We start from the raw sequence: 21,428 nt of genomic DNA, 5'->3' as shown, positions 1-21,428 counted from the left end.
ATAAATCGGTAAGTAAGTAAGTAAGTAAGTAGTCCCGGGAGACCTAGATAACTGACCACTTCAGTAATCTTGTTTCTCCTTTCCCATGATCTCACCGTGAGACCCTGGGTGTGCTGTGTACCCTCCAGCACTTGTGAATAATTAACTTTGTTTCCTCCAAGCTCTCTGATGGTTGATGCTGACGTGCATCTTGAAAGTGTTGGGGCACCTGGGTGGCTCAGTGGGTTAAGCGGCCGACTTCAGCTCAGGTCATGATTTCACGGTCCGTGAGTTTGAGCCCCGCATCGGGCTCTGTGCTGACCGCTCAGAACCTGGAGCCTGTTTCAGCTTCTGTGTCTCCCTCTCTCTCTGACCCTCCCCCGTTCATGCTCTGTCTCTGTCTCAAAAATAAATAAACGTTAAAAAAAACTAAAAAAAAAAAAGAAAGTGTAATAAGGGGACACGGCACCCACAAAATTGGCTCTGGTTTGGAAATGTCTGCGGGGGCTGCCATACATGGTACGGGCCCTGGTAAATGCCTCCAAACATTCCTGTCTGATAGCATCACTATCAATAGGTTGAGATGGAGGCAAAGCAAAACCAATGATTCTCTTCTCTCCAGGAGCTTCTTAAATCCTATTTGGCGGTTGAAATAATTATTTGATAATTTGATACAGTGTTCACTGTATGTGCATAAAACACGGAAGATAATAAGATATAAGAAGTAGAGAGGGTAACAAGACCTAAATGAAAGCACGGTGTCAATATTTTATGTTAAGTGGAAAAATGTTGATGCCAATAGGGCCTGATAAAAGTCATGTCTGTACATGGTAATATCTCATGTAATCAGTAAAACAACTTTATAGAAGAATGCAATGCACTCAAAAACGCTATAAATAAATCAAGATGGAATCATCAAAAAAAAATGATCAAGTAACCTGTAAGAAGGTAAGAGAAGAGAAAAAGAAACAAGGGACAGAGGTAAGAAACAGAAAATAAATAATGAAATGTTAGACTTAAAACCTAACACATCTGGGGCGCCTGGGTGGCTCAGTTGGTTAAAAGTCTGACTTCTGTGCAGGTCATGATCTCACAGTTAGTGGGTTTGAGCCCTGCATCGGGCTCTGTGCTGACAGCTCAGAGCCTGGAGCCTCCTTTGGATTCTGTGTCTCCCTCTCCTCCCTCTCTCGCTGCCCCTTCCCTGCTCACACTCTTTCTTTCAAAAATAAATAAACATTAAAAAACATTTTTTTAACCTAACACATCCAGAATTAATTAAAATCGAAAATGGTCTGAATACACCAATTGAAAGACAGATACTGGTACATCCTTACAGTGGGATATTATTCAGGGATAAAAAGACATGACTGTCAAACAATGAATACATGGCTGACTTTTAAATGCTTATTGTTAAGTGAAGAGTCCAGTATGAAAGGCTATATAATTTTTGCAGTTACATATTCTGGAAAGAAGCAAATCTATAGACCCATTAAACAGGTAAGTGGTTGCCTAGGGTTCTATGCGTGTTTGTTGGGAACATAGAATAGGGAAACTACAAGAGATTTCTTAGGGCTGAGAAAATATTTTGTATGATGCTATAATGGTGAATACAAGAAATTAAGTATGTGTCAAACCCCATGAGACTTTATGACAAAAGGAGTAGCTTAATGTATGCAAATTAAAAAAAAATGTTTTAGAAGATTTAGGGGATTCTAGGATTGAACACCTAATGTGATGAAAGAACCCAAATGTATTACAAATGTACGGAATAGCCTCTGTAATGGGGACTGGGGGGAAGGTGTGACCCACGTAACTGGAAATGAATGGAGCCTGTAAGACAAAAGGAAATGAGTCTACACATTTCAGACAGGTTTTTCCTTTGGGAGTAGAGGTTAACAATCCCGAAACCACTACACATGCATGCTGGAGTTGAACAATTAATAAATGGATGGCAGATAGGGAAAACCAGGTCTCTCAGTGTTGGTATGATAGGTTACAGATCAACAAGAAAATGAGGCTAAAGTAATCCATAAGGCTAAGGACTAGAGTGAGAGAATGAACTCATTTCTGACTTAATATAAAGATGTTTACATGCAGACATATTTATAGATAAATGTATAGCATACATCTCCAAATATGTCCCTGCTTAAAAGAACCATGACTCATTGGAAGAACGGCTGGTTTGAGGACTAAGGCAGGAAATAGATGGGCCTGGAGCATCTCTTCGTGCCTGAAAATAAGAAACAACAAAAACAACCAAACCAAAACCAAAACACATATACATACACAAATGAAACCACAAATACGGGTATAGGTCAAAAGATACAGGACACAGAAGCCAACTAAAGATAATCCCAAGGGCTGAAGCTGCAACCATCTGACCAAAAAACTGATAATAATAAAAAAAACATAGTGAAGAAAATAGTAACATTGGATCAGAACCCAAAGAATAAAAATATATTATTCATATGTCCCTACTATGATAGATAAATGATTGAACAAAGGGAAAGGAAAAGAATAGCATTACAGTGGAAAAACCGGACAAACATCATCTCAGCCAGGTAAGCGAATTATCATCAACAGTGTTAAAACATTCCGATTGTATGTGCCCTTGATACAGTGTGATGATAATGGCACTTCTTCGTCCCCCAAACACATTACCCCCGTGTGATCATGAGAAAAACGTCAGACAAACCTCACTTAAAGGACACGCTACAAAGTAGCAGAGCAGTACTCTGCAAAACAGTCAGGATCATCAAAAACAAGGAAATCTGAGAAGACTATCACAACCAAGAAGAACCTATAGACATGAGTACTAATTGTTATGTGGTATTTCTGATGGAATCCTGGAATAGAAAAAGTATATTAAGGAAAAACATCCTGTTTCTCTAGGAGCGCCTGGGTGGTTCAATTGGTAAAGCATCCAACTCTTGGCTTCAGCTCAGGTCATGATCTCTTGGTTCCAAGAGATCGAGCCCCATGTCAGGTTCTGCACCAGCAGCATGGAGCCTGCTTGGGACTCTCTCTCTCCCTCTCCGTCCCTCCCCCACTTGCACTGTCTGTCACTCTCAAACAAAAATTAAGTAAACTTAAAAAATATGATTTTTAGCTAGAGATAATGTATCTATACTGGTTCATTACTTATAATAAATGTACCATGTTAATGTAAGGGTTCATAATAGGAACAAGTAGATGTGCCATACATAGGAACTTTCTGTACCATTTTTCCAATAATTCTGTAAAAAGAGAACAGTTTTAAAATTTAAAAATAGAAATTGGCAGAAAGGATTTTAAAAAAGATCCAACTATATGCTGTCTTCAAATAAATAATTTCAAATATAACATTATATGTAGATGGAAAGTAAAAGGATGGAAAATATATAGTACGGTAACAATAATAAAACTAAAAAGCAAGTCATGTCCATATGAGTATCAAATAAGACTTCAGATTAAAGACTGTTATTGGCCCAAGAAGAGACATTTCAAAATCCAGAGTGCAAACTATTACACTATGTGTCAGGCACTAAAGAGATATTTCATAATGATAAAAGGAACCCTCTTCTATGAAGACACAGAGATCACAAGCATGATCTCTAGTACATGGTCTGGTACATGATCTTTGGTACAAACCAAAGAACAGATCCTCAAAATACATGAAACAAAATCTGCTCGAGTTGAGGGAGGAAATAGTTAAATCCACAAATTATATAGATAACGACTGTAACACCATGCTCTCTGCAACTGACAGAACTGTAGGACAGAAAATAAGCAAGATATAGAATGACTGAAGACCACTATCAAATGGGATCTAACTGGCATATATAGAACACTTTACCAAGCAAAACCAAAACACACATTATTTTCAAGTGCCCAGGGAACCTCTGCCAAAAAGTGTGTGCTCCTTCACCACATCCTGTGTCCCAAAATCAATCTGAATAAGTTTAAAGTATTTAAATAATACAGAATGTGTTTTCAGTTTATCATGGAACCAAACTAGAAATCAATAATAGAAAGACAGAAGGAAATTTTTCAAATACTTAAAAATTAACACATTTATCAATTAATGTTGGGTCAAAGAACTGTCAGAAAATTTTAAAAATATATACAGAACTGAAAGAAAATAAACATAGAATACATAAAGATAAAAGAAAATGTCAGCACTAAAGTGGGGGGGGGGGAGCAGGGAAGCTTCCCGTATCACAAACTAACTATAACAAAAAGGAAAGTTCTTATATCATAATCTAAGTTCCTATCTAAGGAAACCGGGAAAAAATGGCAAAATAATTCCAAAACAAGAAGAAAGATTGAAATAACAGAACAGAAATCCACAAAATTGAAAGCAGGGAAGCAACAGGGAAAACTGGTGAATCCAAAAGCTGCTTCTCTGAGGAAAAAATAAAGCAACACTCTTAAATACACTCTCAAAACTGAAAAAAAGATAAAAAAACGAGAGGAAGCACAAATCACCAGTGTCAGAAATTAAAGAGGGGAATATCACTACAGATGCTGCAGTCATTAAAATGGTAATAAGATAACACAATAAACACATCTATGCTCATAAACTTGAACATTTAGGAAAAAAACAAAAACAAAAACAAAAAAACTTCTCAAAATCCACACACTACCAAAAGCAAAGCAAGATGAAACAGATGACCTGAATACTCCCATAATGCTAAATGAAATGTAAAGTCTCTCCAAAAAGAAAATTCTGGTCTGGATGATTCCTATACAATCTTCAAAAAATTTAAAAAAGGATAGAGTTCTTCCATACTCATTCTATCAGGTTAGTATTTCCCTAATACCAAATCCAGCCAAAGATAGTAAAAAATACAGGGAGAAAGAAGCAAACAAAAACTCCTCCACACATGCAAGCAAACGACAATAAAAAAAAATCCAAAGGACAATATCTCTTAGGAACTTAGTTGCAAAATATCCTCAACAAAATATTAACAAAATCCAACAACATGTATAAATAATTCTGCTCAACGACCAAGTGGGATTTTTTTCCAGTTATGGGAAGCTATTTCAACTTTAAAAAAATCAATGTAATCCAATAATCTAAAGAGGACAACTCATGTCAGTGGGTACAGAAAAAAAAAATTGTCCAAGTCCAACATCCACATGTGAGAAGAACACTCAGCAAACCAGAAGTAGGAGGAACTTCCTCAACTTGAAATAAAGCCTATACTTAATATTGAATAGTGCAAGATTGAATACTTTTCTCCTAAAATCAGTTGCATTGGCAAGTATGTTGGCCCTCACCACTCAATCTCTGCAATTCTAAATATTGTAGTCAATTGTGCTCGCTTCGGCAGCACATATACTAAATATTGTAGTCAATGAAATAAGACAATAAAAAATTAGGAGCTATAAGAAGTAACACAAAAGAATCTTGTGGCGGAACAGTTGTGTCTTGATGTAGGCGTAGTCACGCAAAATTACACATGTGGTAAAATTGCACACACGCAAATAAGTGCATGTAAAACTGGTGAAATCTGAATACACTCTGTGTATTGTACCAACCCCATTTTCCTGGCTCTGATATTATACAATGTAATTATACAAGATACAACATTAGGAGGTTCGGGTGAAAGGTATATGGGATCTCCTTGTACACTTCTATGCAACTTCCTGTGACTCTATGATTATTTCAAAATACAAGTTTAAAAAAATGATGCAATTCACCTATTGGTAGAATAAAGGAGACAAAACTATATCATTTCCACAGATGAAAAAAATATTTCAGAACATTTCAATCCACTAATGTAATTATTTATTAAAAGTGGTGAAAAAAATATTTCAGAACATTTCAACCCACTAATGTAATTATTTATTAAAAGCGGTGGTAAAGAAGGTAGCTTCCTCAATCTGATTTAAAAACAAAATGTAGCCATTTCCACCACCTAAAGTTCTGGGAAACAAAGAGGGACAAACATATCTGTACAAGTTATCTTATGTTGGTGTAGATGTTCTAATGGTTGAGATAGTATCTTCATTAGCATTTGGCCATGGGCAGGGAGGTCAAAAAACAGTAGAAATAAAAGATGCATTTGGTCAGCCTCGTATAGAACAGAACATTGAATTTCAGGAAGCCCAAGAAGAGGGAGCTCAGGAAATAATGAGGCCAGAAGCCTTGAAAGACAAAATGCCAACAAATGAAAATGCCATTTTCTTCTACAGACTTGAAAGGTAATGTATAAGCAATGCCTTATGGACATGTGGCAGTGTGTGTGTGTGTGTGTGTGTGTGTGTGTGTGTGTGTGTGTAAAACCTGGGAAAGAGGATTTGTTTACTAGCAAAATGGTAGCTCTGAACTGGGAAAGTATACGTTAGAAGACTATGTATTACTAAATGCTTTCTTTGCACTTGTCACATTTAGATATGATTTTTATGATTACCATCTATAATGGCCACTAGAGGCAACCATTGTTGTATTTGCTCACCATTATCTCCATTCCTAGCACAGTCCCCGAGACATGGTAGCACCCAATAAATACTTGTTAAATAAATAAAACTATTGAACTAACTCACTGAAATAAAAATAATAACGGAAAAGCTAGCATAGATGGCTTTCTACTTAATAGGTAATATGCTTTGCACACATTGATTGAATGAATTCTTATGACAGCTACATAGATCTAGTCCCACAGTTAGTCTGTCCAGTGTGGATTCCAACCAGAAGTGGGAGTGGGGCTTAAAACCAGAAGAGCCTGGAGAAAGTGTAAGCCAATAACAAGAATCCTCAAAGACACTGGGAGTACTGATGCCACCTACTGGAAGACATTTTCAGAAGTTCAAATGAGATAGTGCTTCAGCTGATATTTAGATTTACTTCCGTTTTTGTTGATGAGAATAATGGCCAGAAGACTTTTAACTTTCATGCATATAAATCAATAAATCTTTTCTTCTGTAGATTCTGATGTAGACTACACTCTGGAAGATCTTCCCACACATGATCAGTTACCTCTTCTGATAGGTTTTCCCATTACTTGTTTCAGATTTAAAATAATATCTTTATACCACGAACAGTTCTTTGTTTTATTGTATAAAGACATAGAGATTGAACTTATTGAACTTTTCCCTCTAAACTGTTAAACAATCATGTCAACCTCAATTATTTAATAAGTAATCTCCTCTCATACCCTCATTGAATAGAAAAGATATCTATCTTATATTGATTTATTGTAGATATATGTGTCTTTCTTGGCTTTACATCCCATTCTATTGCTCTTGATCTATCTACCAAACTGTGTTAGTTATTGTGCTTATAAGATTTGATATATATATATATATATATATTAAAATTATTTTGGCTTTTCATTTCAATAACATTTTTTTGAAATATTTCTCCAGCAAGATATCCACTAGTATTTTCATCTGAATTGCTTTGCATTTGTAAGTTAACTCTGGGGAGAACTGATAACTTTAATTTAAAAAAATTGCACATTATAGACTTCAGATTGTTTTTTAATGGAGATATTCAATAAATACCAATGGGAAATAATGCAATTAATAAAAGGCATTAAACTCACTATTTTTATGTTTACCTAAAACATTCACATCAAGAATAGTATATTTTTTACCAAAATTAATGAGCTGTTGGAATGTCAGAACACTAAGAGGGAACAAATATAAAACCTTAATGTCCTGTCAGCGACTGGTTAAAGGGCCAGATGCTACGGGTAATTTAATTGTGCTTATCGCCCAGCAGCAATCTCATGAATGTCATGACACACAGAAGCACCTGCCTACACCGATAAATCAAGTGATAACACTTAATAAACTTAAGATGCTAGAATTAAATGTTACCTTGAGTGATTATCTACGCCATCCAATATAAATGAGGGTAATTCTGAGTGCAGATTATCTTCCGCCTGTTCTCCCACTAAGAAACTACTTCTACTACCAAAAATGACAGCAGCTAGCACTTTGCTAATGCTTATGACTTTACTCAACATCGACTCAATTATCAAAATAACCCTACAAAGCAAGTATCATCATTTTGTCCACTTTACAGTTGGGAAACTCAGGCATAGAGAGGTTAAGTAACTTGCCCAAATCACACAGCTGATAAATGATAGTATGCAATTGAAATTCATGTAGTCTGGCCCAGGGCCCACGGCCTTCACTCTGATGCTTTCCTGCTTCCCAGGACACTTTGAACTAAGGCTCACTTCCTGGCAGCAGTGGCGTTCCTAGATCTTCCTCACAGGATCGGCTGAGGTGGCCTCATATATAGGACATTAAGGGTCAGCTTCTTCCCCTTTGCATTTCTGTGCTCCCACCTTCCTCATCCTCTTACGTGTGTTCTCTCAAAAGCCCGCTCCTATACACTTTCTGCACTCAGCTGGCCAATTCTGTTTCCAGGGGACCCAACTAAGACACATGTTAAAAACATACTTTCAGGACACCTGGGGTGGCTCCATCGTTTGGGTGTCTGACTCTGGCTCAGGTCATGATCTCATGGTTTTGTGAGTTCGGGCCCCACAGTGGGCTCTCTGCTATCAGTGTGGAACCCACTTCAGATCCTGTCCCCCTCTCTCTGCCCCTTCCCTGCTTACACATACAATCTCTCTCATAAAAATAAACATTAAAAAAATAAGTGTGTGTGTATATATATATATATATATATATATATATACACACACACACACACACACACACACACACACACACACTTTCAACCTCTAGAAACACTGCCGTTCATCCCTTTATTTCTAATATGCATCACAAAGCATGCCTTTAACATCACTGTGCCATGCTGAGCTCAAACTTTTAAAATGACTCTTGGTCACAAGTAATATCCCAAGTTTTCAGACTTCCATTGAAAATGATACAATGTGAACCTAACTAGCTTGTCAAGTTTAAGTCTACTTCTTCCACATGCAAACTACTATTCCTGACAAGGTAGATCATTACTTGTTATTTTAATATATTCATGAATAGATTTACTGGGGGGTGGAAATACCAATGACAGAACAAAATCAATGGTAATACTTCAGTAAGCTATAGTATTTTTGTCAGCAGATAGGATAGCACTTGAGACTATGGTGGGTGGATACCTTGTAGCAGGTGCAGAGGGAATATCTCCCGCTCTGAAGGCTAGAGAGATCCAGGCACAGTGAGTTGGAAAAGCATTTAAACTTTCTATTTGTGCCTTTCTTGGCTTTGTGCTAAAACCGAAGGTCCATGTACAGTATATGTTATTTCGTTTTGTGCTTCTTCAAATATAAATATATGTGAAAACTCAGTTAGACTAAAATATTTATTTTGGTTCCTCTGACTCTGCTACACAGAAAGAAAGAAAAAGTATAAATTTAAATCTACTGAGGCTCTGGCGCAGAAAAAGTTTTATAATGTTATTATAAAAATTACAAAATGACCAGTGGGGGGAATGAGCGTGATATGGACGGAATGGAAGGAGGCCAGAAAGTCCATTTATACGCATAGTCATCAGAAAGTTATTTCTAACATCATATGATATTCTTTCTTTGAAACACTTACGAGATTCTCTTTCAAAATGATTTATTCTTATTACTTACCATGACCCTACCAACATTTTCCTCAGTCTGTTAAGTATTCTGCACGGAAAGAAAATCCTTTGGTTTATTTTAAAGAGGCACAGTCAGTGTTAATTTTCTATGCTCAGCCAATGCCCTCATGAACTTCTATTTGACACTGAATCAGCCTTGCAGCATCTCTTGCTTTGAAACTCATTTTCCTTGGAAATTCCTTACTCTTAAGAGGCATACATTTTATTCAACAGGGTATGTTTAATTTTCAGTAGCTTCACATTGTTTGCACTCATCTTGTTCCCTTTGTTATCGATGTGATTTTGACAAATACCATAGATAATTTCTATTTTCATTGAGTTTTAAGGGGTTTATTCAAAAGCAGAGGTGACCTATTTAGTGTTGCTCTGAAAAAATAGTAAAGGACTATTCCAAATGATCAGTTTAGTATGGGTAAGGAAATAAAGAGGAGCTGATTTTTAAAGGGAGGCTGCATTAAACTAAAAAAACAAAACAAAACAAAAAAAAACAAAAAACAAACTCTACAAATTTGCAATATTAACATTGACAGGAAACTTAACTACCACCATCTTTTAAAACTAAAAACTGGGGAGATATATATTATTTGCTAGTCTTTTGAAAGCACCCACTGGTAAATTTATGTTGAGTTTGAGATCAGTATGTTCTTCAGGTAAGCAGCCAAAAGCAGTTGATTTGTTACTTTCTTGGGCTTGAAGGAGAAGACAGGAAATGTTAGAGGGAGACATTTGGGAGTTATATACTTACATCTTATATGTTAAAGAGTATACCATACAACTTAGCTCAAGAATATAGATGACATAAAAATAGATGGGGCAAGCTTTAGTGATGATGGTGCTAGCTGGAATATTTTTTTGCAAATTATTCTATTAATCTTAAAACTTGAAATGAGACTTATCTAAACTAACTTTTATTTCAATAAAGTTAGTATCTTGGCAGCAAATGACCACTTATTAAACTTTTCTGATACCTGAGAAAGAAATGTAGTTAGATATTTGCCAAATCCTTTATCAAAAGTTTCCTAAATTAACAATATCTGTGTGATTTTGCTAACTTTACAGACATACTTCATTTTATTGTGCTTCACTTTATCATATTTTGCAGGTATTGTGGTTTTTATAAATTGAAGGATTGTGGCAACTCAGCTTCCATGGCAAGTGTATCGGTGTCATTTTTCAAACAGCATTTGCTCACGTTGTATCTCTGTCACATTTTGATAGTTCTCACAATACTTCAAACTTTTTAATTATTATATATGTATTATTGTAATCTGTGATCAGGGATATATGATGATCTGTGATCAGGTATATATTATAATTGCTCTGGGGTTTCACAAGCCGTGCCCATTAAGACAAAGAACTTAATAAATGTGTGTGTTCTAATTGTTCCACTGAGGGGCCATTCTTCCATCTTTTTCTCTCTTCTCAAGCCTCCTCTGTATTCCCTGAGAACAACACTTAAATCAGGCCAATTAATAACTTATACTGGTCTCTAAGTGTTACAGTGAAAGGAAAAGTCACACATCTCTCACTTTAAATCAAAAGGTAGAAATGTTTAAGCTTAGTGAGGAAGCCATGTTGAACATCAAGCAAGGTTGAAAGTTAGCTCTCTTGAACCAGTTAGCCAAGCTATGATTGCAAAGCTCTTGAAAGAAGTTAAAAGTGCTACTCCAATGAATACGTGGATGATAAGAAAGCAAAACAGCCTTCTTGCTGATATGTAGAAAGTTTCAGTGGTTGGACAGAAGATCAAACCAGCCACAATATTCCCTTAAGCAAAAACCTAATCCAGGACGGGGCCCTAACTCGCTTCCAGCCTATGAAGGCTGAGAGAGGTGAAGAAGTTGCAGAAGAAAATTTGGAAGCCAGCAGAGGTTGGTTCATGGGTTTAAAGAAAGAAGCCATTTCCATAACACGAAAGTGCTAGGAGGAGCAGCAAGGATTGATGTAGAAGCTGCAAGTTGACCAGATGCCCTAAGATAATTGGTGAAGGTGGCTGTATTTGACAGCAGATTTTCAACGTAGATGAAAGGACTTTCTATTGTAAGAAGACACCATCTAGGACTTTCATAGCTAGAGAGGAGAAGTCAACACCTGGTTTCAATGCTTCAAAGGACAGGCTGACTCTCCTGTTAGACGCTAATGAAACTGGTGACTTTAAGTGGAAGCCAATGTTCATTTACCATTCTGAAAATACTAAGATCCTTAAAAATTATGCTAAATAAACTGTCTGTGCTGTACGAACAGAACAACAAAGCCTGAGTCATAGTACAACTGTTTACAACATAGTTTACTGAATATTTTATGCCCACTGTTGAGACCTCCTACTTAGAAATAAAGATTTCTTTCAAAATATTACTGCTCATTGGCAATGCACCTGGTAATCCAAGAGCTCTGATGGGAATGGACAATGGGATGGTTGTTGTTTTCATGCCTGCTAACACAACATTCATTCTTCAGCCCATGGATCAAGGACTTGCTCAACTTTAAGTCTCATTATTTAAGAAATACATTTTGTAGGGTTATAGCTGCCATACCAAGTGTCTTCTGATGGATCTGGGAAAAGTAAACTGAAAACCCTCTGGAAAGGATTCACTAGCCTAGATGCCATTAAGAACATTCATGATTCACAGGAAGAAGTCAAAATATCAACATGAACAAGAGTTTGGAAGAAATGGATTCCAACCCTCATGGATGACTTTGAGAGGTTCCAGACTGAAGTGGAGGCAGTAACTGCAGATGTGGTGGAAACAGCAAGAGAACTAGAATTAGAAGTGGAGCTTGAAGATGAGACAATCTCATGATCAAACTTGAACAGATGAGGGGTTGCTTCTTATGGAAGGTTTCTTGAGATAGAATGTATTGGTAAAGAGGCTGTGAATATTGTTGAAAGGACAACAAAGGATTTGGAATATTACATAAATTTAGCTGATAAAGCAGCAGGGTTTGTGAAGATTGACTCCAACTATGAAAGCTCTACTGTGGGTAAAATGCTATCAAACAGCATCATGTGCTACAGAGAAATCCTTCATGAAAGGATGAGGCAAAATTTATTGTCTTATTTTAATAAATTGCCTTGGCCACCTTCACCTTTAGCAATCACCACACTGAACAGTCAGCAGCCATCAACATCAGAGCCTCCACCAGCAAAAAGATTATGATTTACTGAAAGCTCAGATGATGGTTTGTAGTTTTTAGCAATGAAGTCCTTTTTAAATTAAGGTGTGTGCACTGTTTTTTTTTTTAAGACATGCTATTGCACACTTAATAAACTACAAAATAAACATAACTTTTATATGTACTGGGAAACCAGAACATTAGTTTGACTTGGTTTATTGCAATACTTACTAAATTCAAGTAGTCTGGAACCAAATCTGCAATATTTCCAAGGTATGCCTTTATAGGAAACAGGCAAACTTTTTCAGAGTAGCTCTATCTTTTTTGCATTCCCAGGAGTGTTCCAGAGTTCTAGTACCTTTACATCCATTTTATCACTTGCTATTGTCTGCACCTGTTATTTTATTAATTGTAGTTATTATGGTTAATGACTTCCCAGAGCTTTTAGTGTGAAAATATGTATGATTGTCTTATTATATAATATTGAAAGCCTTATTCTCTACACATATTTACCCAAAGTTCTCCAATGTGGCTTAGACTGTTGATAAGTTTATTGATTCATTTAAAAGTGGTTAACAATGGGTATGAAATGAGCCTTCTGATGTGGGGAATAAGGAGATCCAGTCTTGAAGACCTAGGAAGACAGAGTATGAAGAAAGAAAGCTAATTCTTAGAACCATCTGCCCTATCCCACCCACACCCAAAACACTTAAATGACTGGTTATGAATTATTTTCAGTAATCTTTGTAAAATGATAAAGGTTGGAAAAGCAACATAAGATTAAAAATGAGGTTTTTTTCTAAATGTTATGACAGGAGAGAAGATGGGTTCCAAATGAGTTAACATGCTTTAATTATTCGGGAAAGGTGGAAAGGAGGATAGAATATTAAAACACGTTAGACTGATGTGTCTGTGAGCATTTAGAAAACAAAGCATCAGCCATGTGACCTCAGAATGGAAGATTTAAAACAAACCATGCTAAAAATTGGATCACCACATACATGAAGTGAATGTACAGAATTAGATATTCTTAATTTCTGGCAAAATACGGTAAAATATCTAAAGAGAATATTATGGGAAAAGGTTGCAAAAGGACTGAGCTGATTATATACTTTAACCAGAGAATGATGATTAAGGAATTGATAGAAATCTTAAAGTAGTCTTAAGAGATTCTGGTAATACTCTTTCCTCATTATGAGGAGTATGTTGTCAGGAGTCCAATAAATAGTGGAAACAGAACCGCTCTTCATTTTTCCCTCTTCTTATACTCAGTTTTCTATTCCCACCATACTTTCTTTTTCTGTTTATGCATTATCTGTCTTGTAATTTCTCCAAAACTACACGTAAGAATAGACACATAATCCAAAGTGAAACAAAAGAAAAAGGCTAATGTAGTTAACAGACCTAGACCATCATATGTAATGGCCCTCCATGGTATATCTCCTCTATTCCATGACCAGGCAATTCGTATTTTTTTATAGTTATCTGGGCTTGGCTAATACCTCATCTAGGGCTCCTGATACTGAAGTAAATGATCTTCTCTATATGTATGAACCCCTAAATTTTATTTAGCTTCCTACCACCAGATGTTTTTTGATAATGAGTCCCATAACCTTACATTTTTGAACAGTATGCGCCATTAACCAAATTTCCAAAGACAAGTTTCTTGTTAAGACCAATACAAAACTGCACGTTCAATAAGTCAATTCTATATGAAACTCAAATGAAGCTATAATTCTGAGATTCCACAAAGGGAGCTTCATTAAAAACAGAGACTGGTCCAGTATATAAATTATACAGTCATTAATTTCAGATAAGTCATATAGCTATAATTCTGATTACCTATATAAAATATGAAGTCAGAAACCACTCTCCTTCTATTTGTTTATTTTATTCTAATTTTATTCTTCACAAACTCTGTAATATATCTTTTTATTTTCTTAAAATCTTAGTATTAAAATAAAAACAGTGAGCTATAGTCATAGCATATTTTGAATAGCTTTATGTAATCATAGAATTAATAAAATGATCATTCATTTCTTTACTGCTTTCCTCTATATTATACAGTTAAAAATACTTACTGAGTTGTTGCATTATATTTATTGAAAAGAACATGTATTTTCTCCCTTTATCATAACATAAGGGGATGGACTGGCCCAGGCAGGACTACAACTGAAGGGTATGCCACGTTTACAAAATGTCTTAATGGGACCACCATATCTCACTTTGTCCTATTCCCCTCATTCTGAAATACTCAAGATCAGATGTATTTCTTTGGCAACTATGGGCATTAGTACCAAAGACCTTAGTTTGAACCATATATTTTGCCTGGAAGGGGAGAAAGCTGAAAGATGCTTTCTGATCAATCAGAGCATTGACATCCACTGATAATTTTAGCAGCTTAGCTACTCATGCTCTTGAGAAGTAGAGGCCAACACCCTGCGGGGATGGTCTTTAGATCCATGACACAGAGCACTGCTAAGTGGAGCTGGCCTTGTGGGACTGCAGTCATTGGTCCCAGACTAGGACCTTGGGTACCTGAAAGGAGGAGAACGGAAGCCAGGATGGGTTGGAAATGTCTAGCCAAACGAGGTCCTCGAGGAAGTAGAATTCTTAGTGTTCCTTGATTCCACACATCTAACTCCACAAACACTTGAGAATTTAACGGAGTATTTGGGACAATGCATTTTTTTTTGTTTTTAAGTTAATAACAAAAAGTAAAACCACAAAAGTGGCATAGTGCTTCAGGATAGTCAAACAATGACATGAAATGCTCCTATGATACAACTTTCCAAAACACGCACATTATTGTCTTTTCTTCAGACACTGTAATTCTTGGTACACCTGAGTCACCCAGATTAAGGATCCTAAATTTTAAGAATGCCATCTTTCTAATGTCATAATCATCTGGTTCTATGTAATATTTTCTCAAATTGATTAATATTAGTTTAATTAATTAATACTAACAATGAATTCTTAAACATCATCAATGCATTTAATCATTTAAAATGTTGTGCAATATTAAACTACATGTTTTGTCGATCTATTGTCCAAGATTTGCATGGCCTATTTTGCATAAAATATTCATTCTTATTAAGTCATCCCAGACTATTACAGCATTCTTTAAGTTAAAAAAAAAGACTCAATGACAAAAAACATAAATTTGGTACGTGAGAATAATCTGTAACCTTCTACTTTTTATATGTCCTACACCATCTGCAGTCAATTAAGTGATTCCCAGGTGTTCACAGTAATTGCTTTAACGCAAGGTATGTCACTTTAGGGGTCATTAAATATTTATTATAAAAACCTCATCTACATTTTTCTCCATTCATTTAGGGACAAAACATGCTGATGTTTAGTATTGGCAAAAATGAACTGATTGGACTTATTGGATTATTTTATGGGTTTAAAATAATTTTTAAATAACATCATTAAAAATATTTTTATAGGCCAAAATTTGGTGAAAAAGTAAGAAGAGCAATGATGCTGATTTAGTTTTGCTTACCTATATTCTTTATTTTAAATGAAAAATATGTACTTATGATTTGTGGCTAAGATGTCAAAAACTCAAACCAGATTGTCCTTTTCTTGCCAGGACTGATGAATAGTGGGGAATTTAAGGGACCAGAGGATTCATTAACTAATTTCCTCTCTAAAGGTAAAAGAGTTTAGCTTTCAGAAAAGATTCACGGAGACAATCTAGCATAATACTCATTTTATAGATAAGAAAAGTAAAACTATGAAGCTTGGTCAATTGTACAGAATTATTTACATACGAATCTAATAAAAATTATAATTACTAACATATACATACTGCATTCTATGCTCCAGGAAGTATTCCAAATACTTCACATATATTCATTTATTTAATGCCCACATTTACTGTATGATATGGATACTCATCAATTTTCCCCACAGAAACCCGGAGTATGGAAGATGCCCAGAGTAACCTGCATTAGGTCACAGTGCTGGGAAGTGACAGATGTGGGACTTAGTTGGCTCCAGAATCCAGGCTTTTACCTATTAAAATACAACTCCTTTCTAAAACTAGTTTCTGAGTAAATTATGATTTCTAGGTGAATATACTCTTCTAGAGCATTTTGGCATATAAATCACATGATTATCCTCATAATACTGTTAATTACCGAAAAGCCATAAAATTGTTTTAAAAATAATTTTCATTGAACTTATGTTCTGATTTTTCTTTTTTCTTTGGTTTATTTATAATATCTCTTAGTAATTACTCATAATCAAAGTGCCTTTCTAGTCAGCATATTTTGTGACAGGTATTGTGAAATCTTTGGGTATGTGGATTAACCTAAATTTGTGGAATATTAAAAAATGCTCATGGTTTGAACAATCTAATAAACATCATTGTATAACAAATTCCTAACAGTAACATAGTTACTATTAAAATTATGTGATTATGGGGCACCTGGGTGGCTCAGTTGGTTAGGCATCTGACTTAGCTCAGGTCATGATCTTGCGGTTCATGAGTTTGAGCCCTGCATTGGGCTCTGTGCTGACAGCTCAGAGCCTGGAGCCTGCTTAAGATTCTGTGTCTCCCTCTCTATCTGTCTCTCTCCTGCTCACACTCTGTCTCTCTCTCTCTCAAAAATAAATAAACATTAAAAAAATAAAAATAAAATTATGTGATTAAATCATGTGATTAATTTTAGAAATTATGTGGTTTTATTCACTGCTTGCATTATTGAAGGATTATTTTTCCATGATAGGTGACTATTAAATATTTTTGGAAAAGCTTTCAGACTCCAATTATCTTGTAGCATATTACAGTGAATAAGATGCTGATGTCTCAATCAATTTTTCTGTGTGTAGTAGTGGACTTGAAAGGTTTCTTTAAATGTTGTGCTGGTGCTGTTTCCCAGCACTCTGCTTACACCAGTTCTGTGGGGAAGCCTGAGTGCTCTGTGCGTGCATGTGTGTGTGTGTGTGTGTGTGTGTGTGTGTGTGTGTGTGTGTGTATCTGCCTGCCTGCCTGCCTGTCTGTCTGCCTCCCTGTCTTGGATGTTGGAAGTATACTGAGGTGAGCAGAGGGTCATAGATACAGTTAAGAGTCTTCATTAGGGTCTTCTGTTTACTAAATGATATTAATTTTATCATCAGTTCACTTCACTTCTGAAACGAAAAGATCTAGCCACAAACAAGTAACATTTGGGGCCTCACTTCATCTGACCAACAACAAGCCCAGGTGAAGGCATATATCATAAGGGATACTTAATAGACATATATATCATCTCTTGCAGAGGAGTCTAAATTTTTATCCCTGAATTAAGTTGAACCGGGAAACATGTTCTATTTCTCGCTCCCACAATTATTTTATCTAATGGCATTTGTGGTCACATTCTGTGCATTCTTTAAAGCACCAAGCCATGGTTAGCAGGCCCATGCCTCTTTTGATATAGAGATGCAAAAAAACAGTGTATTCCTTCTATTAGATGATGTGTACATTTTGTTCAGTGTATGTGAGAAAAAAAACCTAGTTTTCTATAGAAAGCTCGGATGTTTCTCTTTAAGCATAGTTGGATCATGCCATTAGTCACATTTCTCTTTACATCTTTACACCCAGGAAGGTCAACGTGTTTTTTTTTTATTTTAATGTTTATTTATTTATTTTGAGAAAGAAAGAAAGCACGAGATGGGGAGGGGCAGAGAGAGAGGGAGAGAGAGAATCCCAAGCAGGAACTGCACTGTCATTGCCGAATCCGACACGGGGCTCAAATCCATGAACCAGGAAATCATGCTGAGCCGAAATCAAGATTTGGACACTTAACCGACTGAGCCACCTATGTGCCCCAGTCAGTGTGGTGTAACTAATAATTATATAGGATACAAATAGCTTCCATATGGATAAAGAATGGAGTAGTTTTTATGTTAATTTGTACATATGTATATTTTAATTTTTTATGTCTTTATAAACTTATAGTATTTCATTTCATTTCATTTCAAACTTATGGTATTTAAAAAATGTAATTTAGGGGAGCCTGGGTGGCACAGTTAGTTGAGCATCCAACTCTTGATGTTGGCTCAGGTCATGATCTTGTGGTTCATGTTGGAGCCACATGTGGGGCTCTGTGCTGATGGTGCAGAGCTGCTTGGGATTCTGTCTCTCCTTCTCTCTGCCCCTCCCCTGCTTGCTCTTGCTCTCTCTCTCTCTCAAAATAAATAAATAAACATTAAAAAATAAAAATGTAATTTACAGTTTCATCATATGGACTTTATCATTAGCATACATTGAATGAAAATCTTAAGAAAACAAAGAAAATATTCCAATCAAATCAAATATTCAAATCAAAGAAAGAAGTTCTCCTTACAGAATCCCGATGCCTAATTTTTCTTATCAAGCATATTTTCTCATATCATAAATAAATCAAATTTGACGGTTAAGTGTATAGTTGACTGACAGGTACTAGAAGAGGCACAGACCCAGAAGTGATGCCTCTGTCCTGGCACCTTGCTACTCAATTCTCCCACTCCCTGACTCTCTTGTAAATCCCCTTGGGCAATGAAGGAAGGCAAGCACCTCAGACCTCAGAAGAAACCAAAAAGGGCAGAAGCTGCCCTTGGTTGCTTCTATTTTATGTGGCGTTTAATCCTCAAAAAGTGAATTATGGAGAGGAAACTAGCACCAAATGTTAATATCACTTGGTTTAAATTCTTGCAAATGACACTCTGCCTTATTACCACATAGTAAGACTTGTCTAAGGCAGCCATGACTTTAAGCTTTGAAGAATTAATGAAGACAGAAAAGTGAGAAATCGCAGAATGTAATTACGGTTTCTATATAATTTGGCTATGTCATTGATTTTTGATGAATGGAAATGAAAATATCAAAGATGAGTAAATGATTGTGACAATAAAGGCTTGCAGCTCCTAGGACTTCACGTATTCTCTAAAATTTACTGAGCATTAAACAAGGGGAATTATGATGAGATATGAGATCTTCTATGAAGCATCAGACTGTGATTTTAAGCAGATTTTAAAAGTAAATATTCAGAAAAGAATTACATCCCAATTATTTCATATCTAATTAGCATTAATGTTTTACAGAGATAATGTTATAGACATGGCATTATGGATCTTCTTTCATGCTTACACCGCAGGACCACATTGCAGCCCTCTGGAGTTTCCCAAATATGATTGCTTGCAACTTAAATTTAAATAAGGGAGACTACTGAAAAAAAAAGTAAGTACAAACAAAACTATCACTGCCCATTAATATTATCTCTTATTCAACTTTTCAGTTTATCCTCCTTTTATTTTTCTCCTCCAGTATTCAAATGATGACAAGTGACCAACTTTAATGATGTGAACAATGTATAAAATAAAATTCAATTATCATGAATAAAGTACAATTGTATTTTTTGGAAATACATGTATGATAAAATATAAATTTCATTTTTGGCTTCATTAAGGCAAATAGCATTTCAAAAAGTGTTTCATATACCTACAAAGGAAGTAGACAGTCAAATTCATATTTACAAACCTCACATTTCAAATGCCATGTACTTGTGTAATTTAAAAAGAAATACCGGAAACATGCATTTGTATTAAGGTATTCATTAATTTCTCATTAAGATAAGGATAACTCATTCCTCAAATTGTAATTTGCTATTTATACTTTTATATACATACATATATTATCAATATTAGGTAATTTCCCCACAGAAAAATACAGTATTCTAAAGATAATTTAGCATTTACATATAAATCAAATCTTATTGTTTTACATAATTAGAACTGACTTTTTATTTGCCATTTTTCTTATAAAAATTAAGTCAAATAATAATGCCATGTAATATGAATCTCTAATTTCTTTACAATATGAGAAAATATTAATAACATTTTATCATCAGCATAACTTCTAAAGCATATAAACCTTAAAATTTAGATAAACTCAATACCAAATTCATAAGTAATTGATAAATGCTAAGATTTGTTATATTTAACTAACCATGTCATTTCTAATTATTACTAGCAGATAATATTTATTAGGAATGATTTACCTAAAACAAAGGATATATAGACCACATGATGTTATATCTCACATGTTTTGTTAGGAAAATGCTGCATTTCATAACCTAAGAGTAATAACAAAATATTTGTACTTGTCTCATAGTAACACACTGACAAGAGTAAGAACTAGCAAATAGAGAAAAGTATAACTAACTTATGAAATATCAAATCATGTGCAAGGTAACTGGGCTAAAAAAGGATGTCTGCTTTATAGTAGAGAAATAATATACCTTTGCTTTCCCCAATTTAAACAATCCCCAAATTTTAAATGGAGTAAGATGCTACGAGCAATCTTAACTCCAAAGCACTCACCTACTGTCAGCTGTCCAGTTAACTGCCCCATGTGATTTCTCGCATTCACTGTTACATTCCTGTCAGACTGTAAGACCAGTGGACTATCCTGGGAAACATGTATAAAATAAAGAAATCAAATAAAAAATAGAAATATAGTCAAACTTAATATATAAAACTATACTGCATTTGTTTGGGTACTACAAGAATTCTAATTCTTTGCTTTATATTAAGCAGTTATTTTAACATCCCAAACATTGGTTGAACAACATGATAAAAAGATAGGGGTGCTTCATAATAATGACTTGAGGGGATAGGAATTGTTCCACTTTGGTAAATGGGCATTAACTATTCGATGCAATGATTTCCAACTCTACCGATTGCTGTACAGTCAAGGTGTAGTAACTCCTCTCCTCTCCATATAGCCATTGGAATATATGCCTACCATGGA

The 21,428-nt window shown here is 35.3% G+C and overlaps 1 protein-coding gene across 5 annotated transcripts in view; it reads right to left on the bottom strand.

Moving 5' to 3' along the window:
* Window positions 1-21,428, bottom strand: part of SGCZ (sarcoglycan zeta) — a 1,075,859-nt gene that overhangs the window by 99,369 nt on the left and 955,062 nt on the right. For all 5 annotated transcript variants that reach the window (XM_053900919.1, XM_019466762.2, XM_053900917.1 and 2 more), the window contains one exon: window positions 20,999-21,086. In XM_053900919.1, coding sequence (XP_053756894.1) covers window positions 20,999-21,086 — 88 coding nt within the window. The remainder of the gene's footprint in view (window positions 1-20,998; window positions 21,087-21,428) is intronic.

Source organism: Panthera pardus, unplaced genomic scaffold (assembly GCF_024362965.1).
Source record: "Panthera pardus isolate Hobbes unplaced genomic scaffold, ASM2436296v1 HiC_scaffold_13, whole genome shotgun sequence".
In the NCBI taxonomy this organism is placed as follows: domain Eukaryota; kingdom Metazoa; phylum Chordata; class Mammalia; order Carnivora; family Felidae; genus Panthera; species Panthera pardus.
Note: the sequence above shows the minus strand (reverse complement) of the source record. Positions and strands in the feature narration are given on the sequence as shown.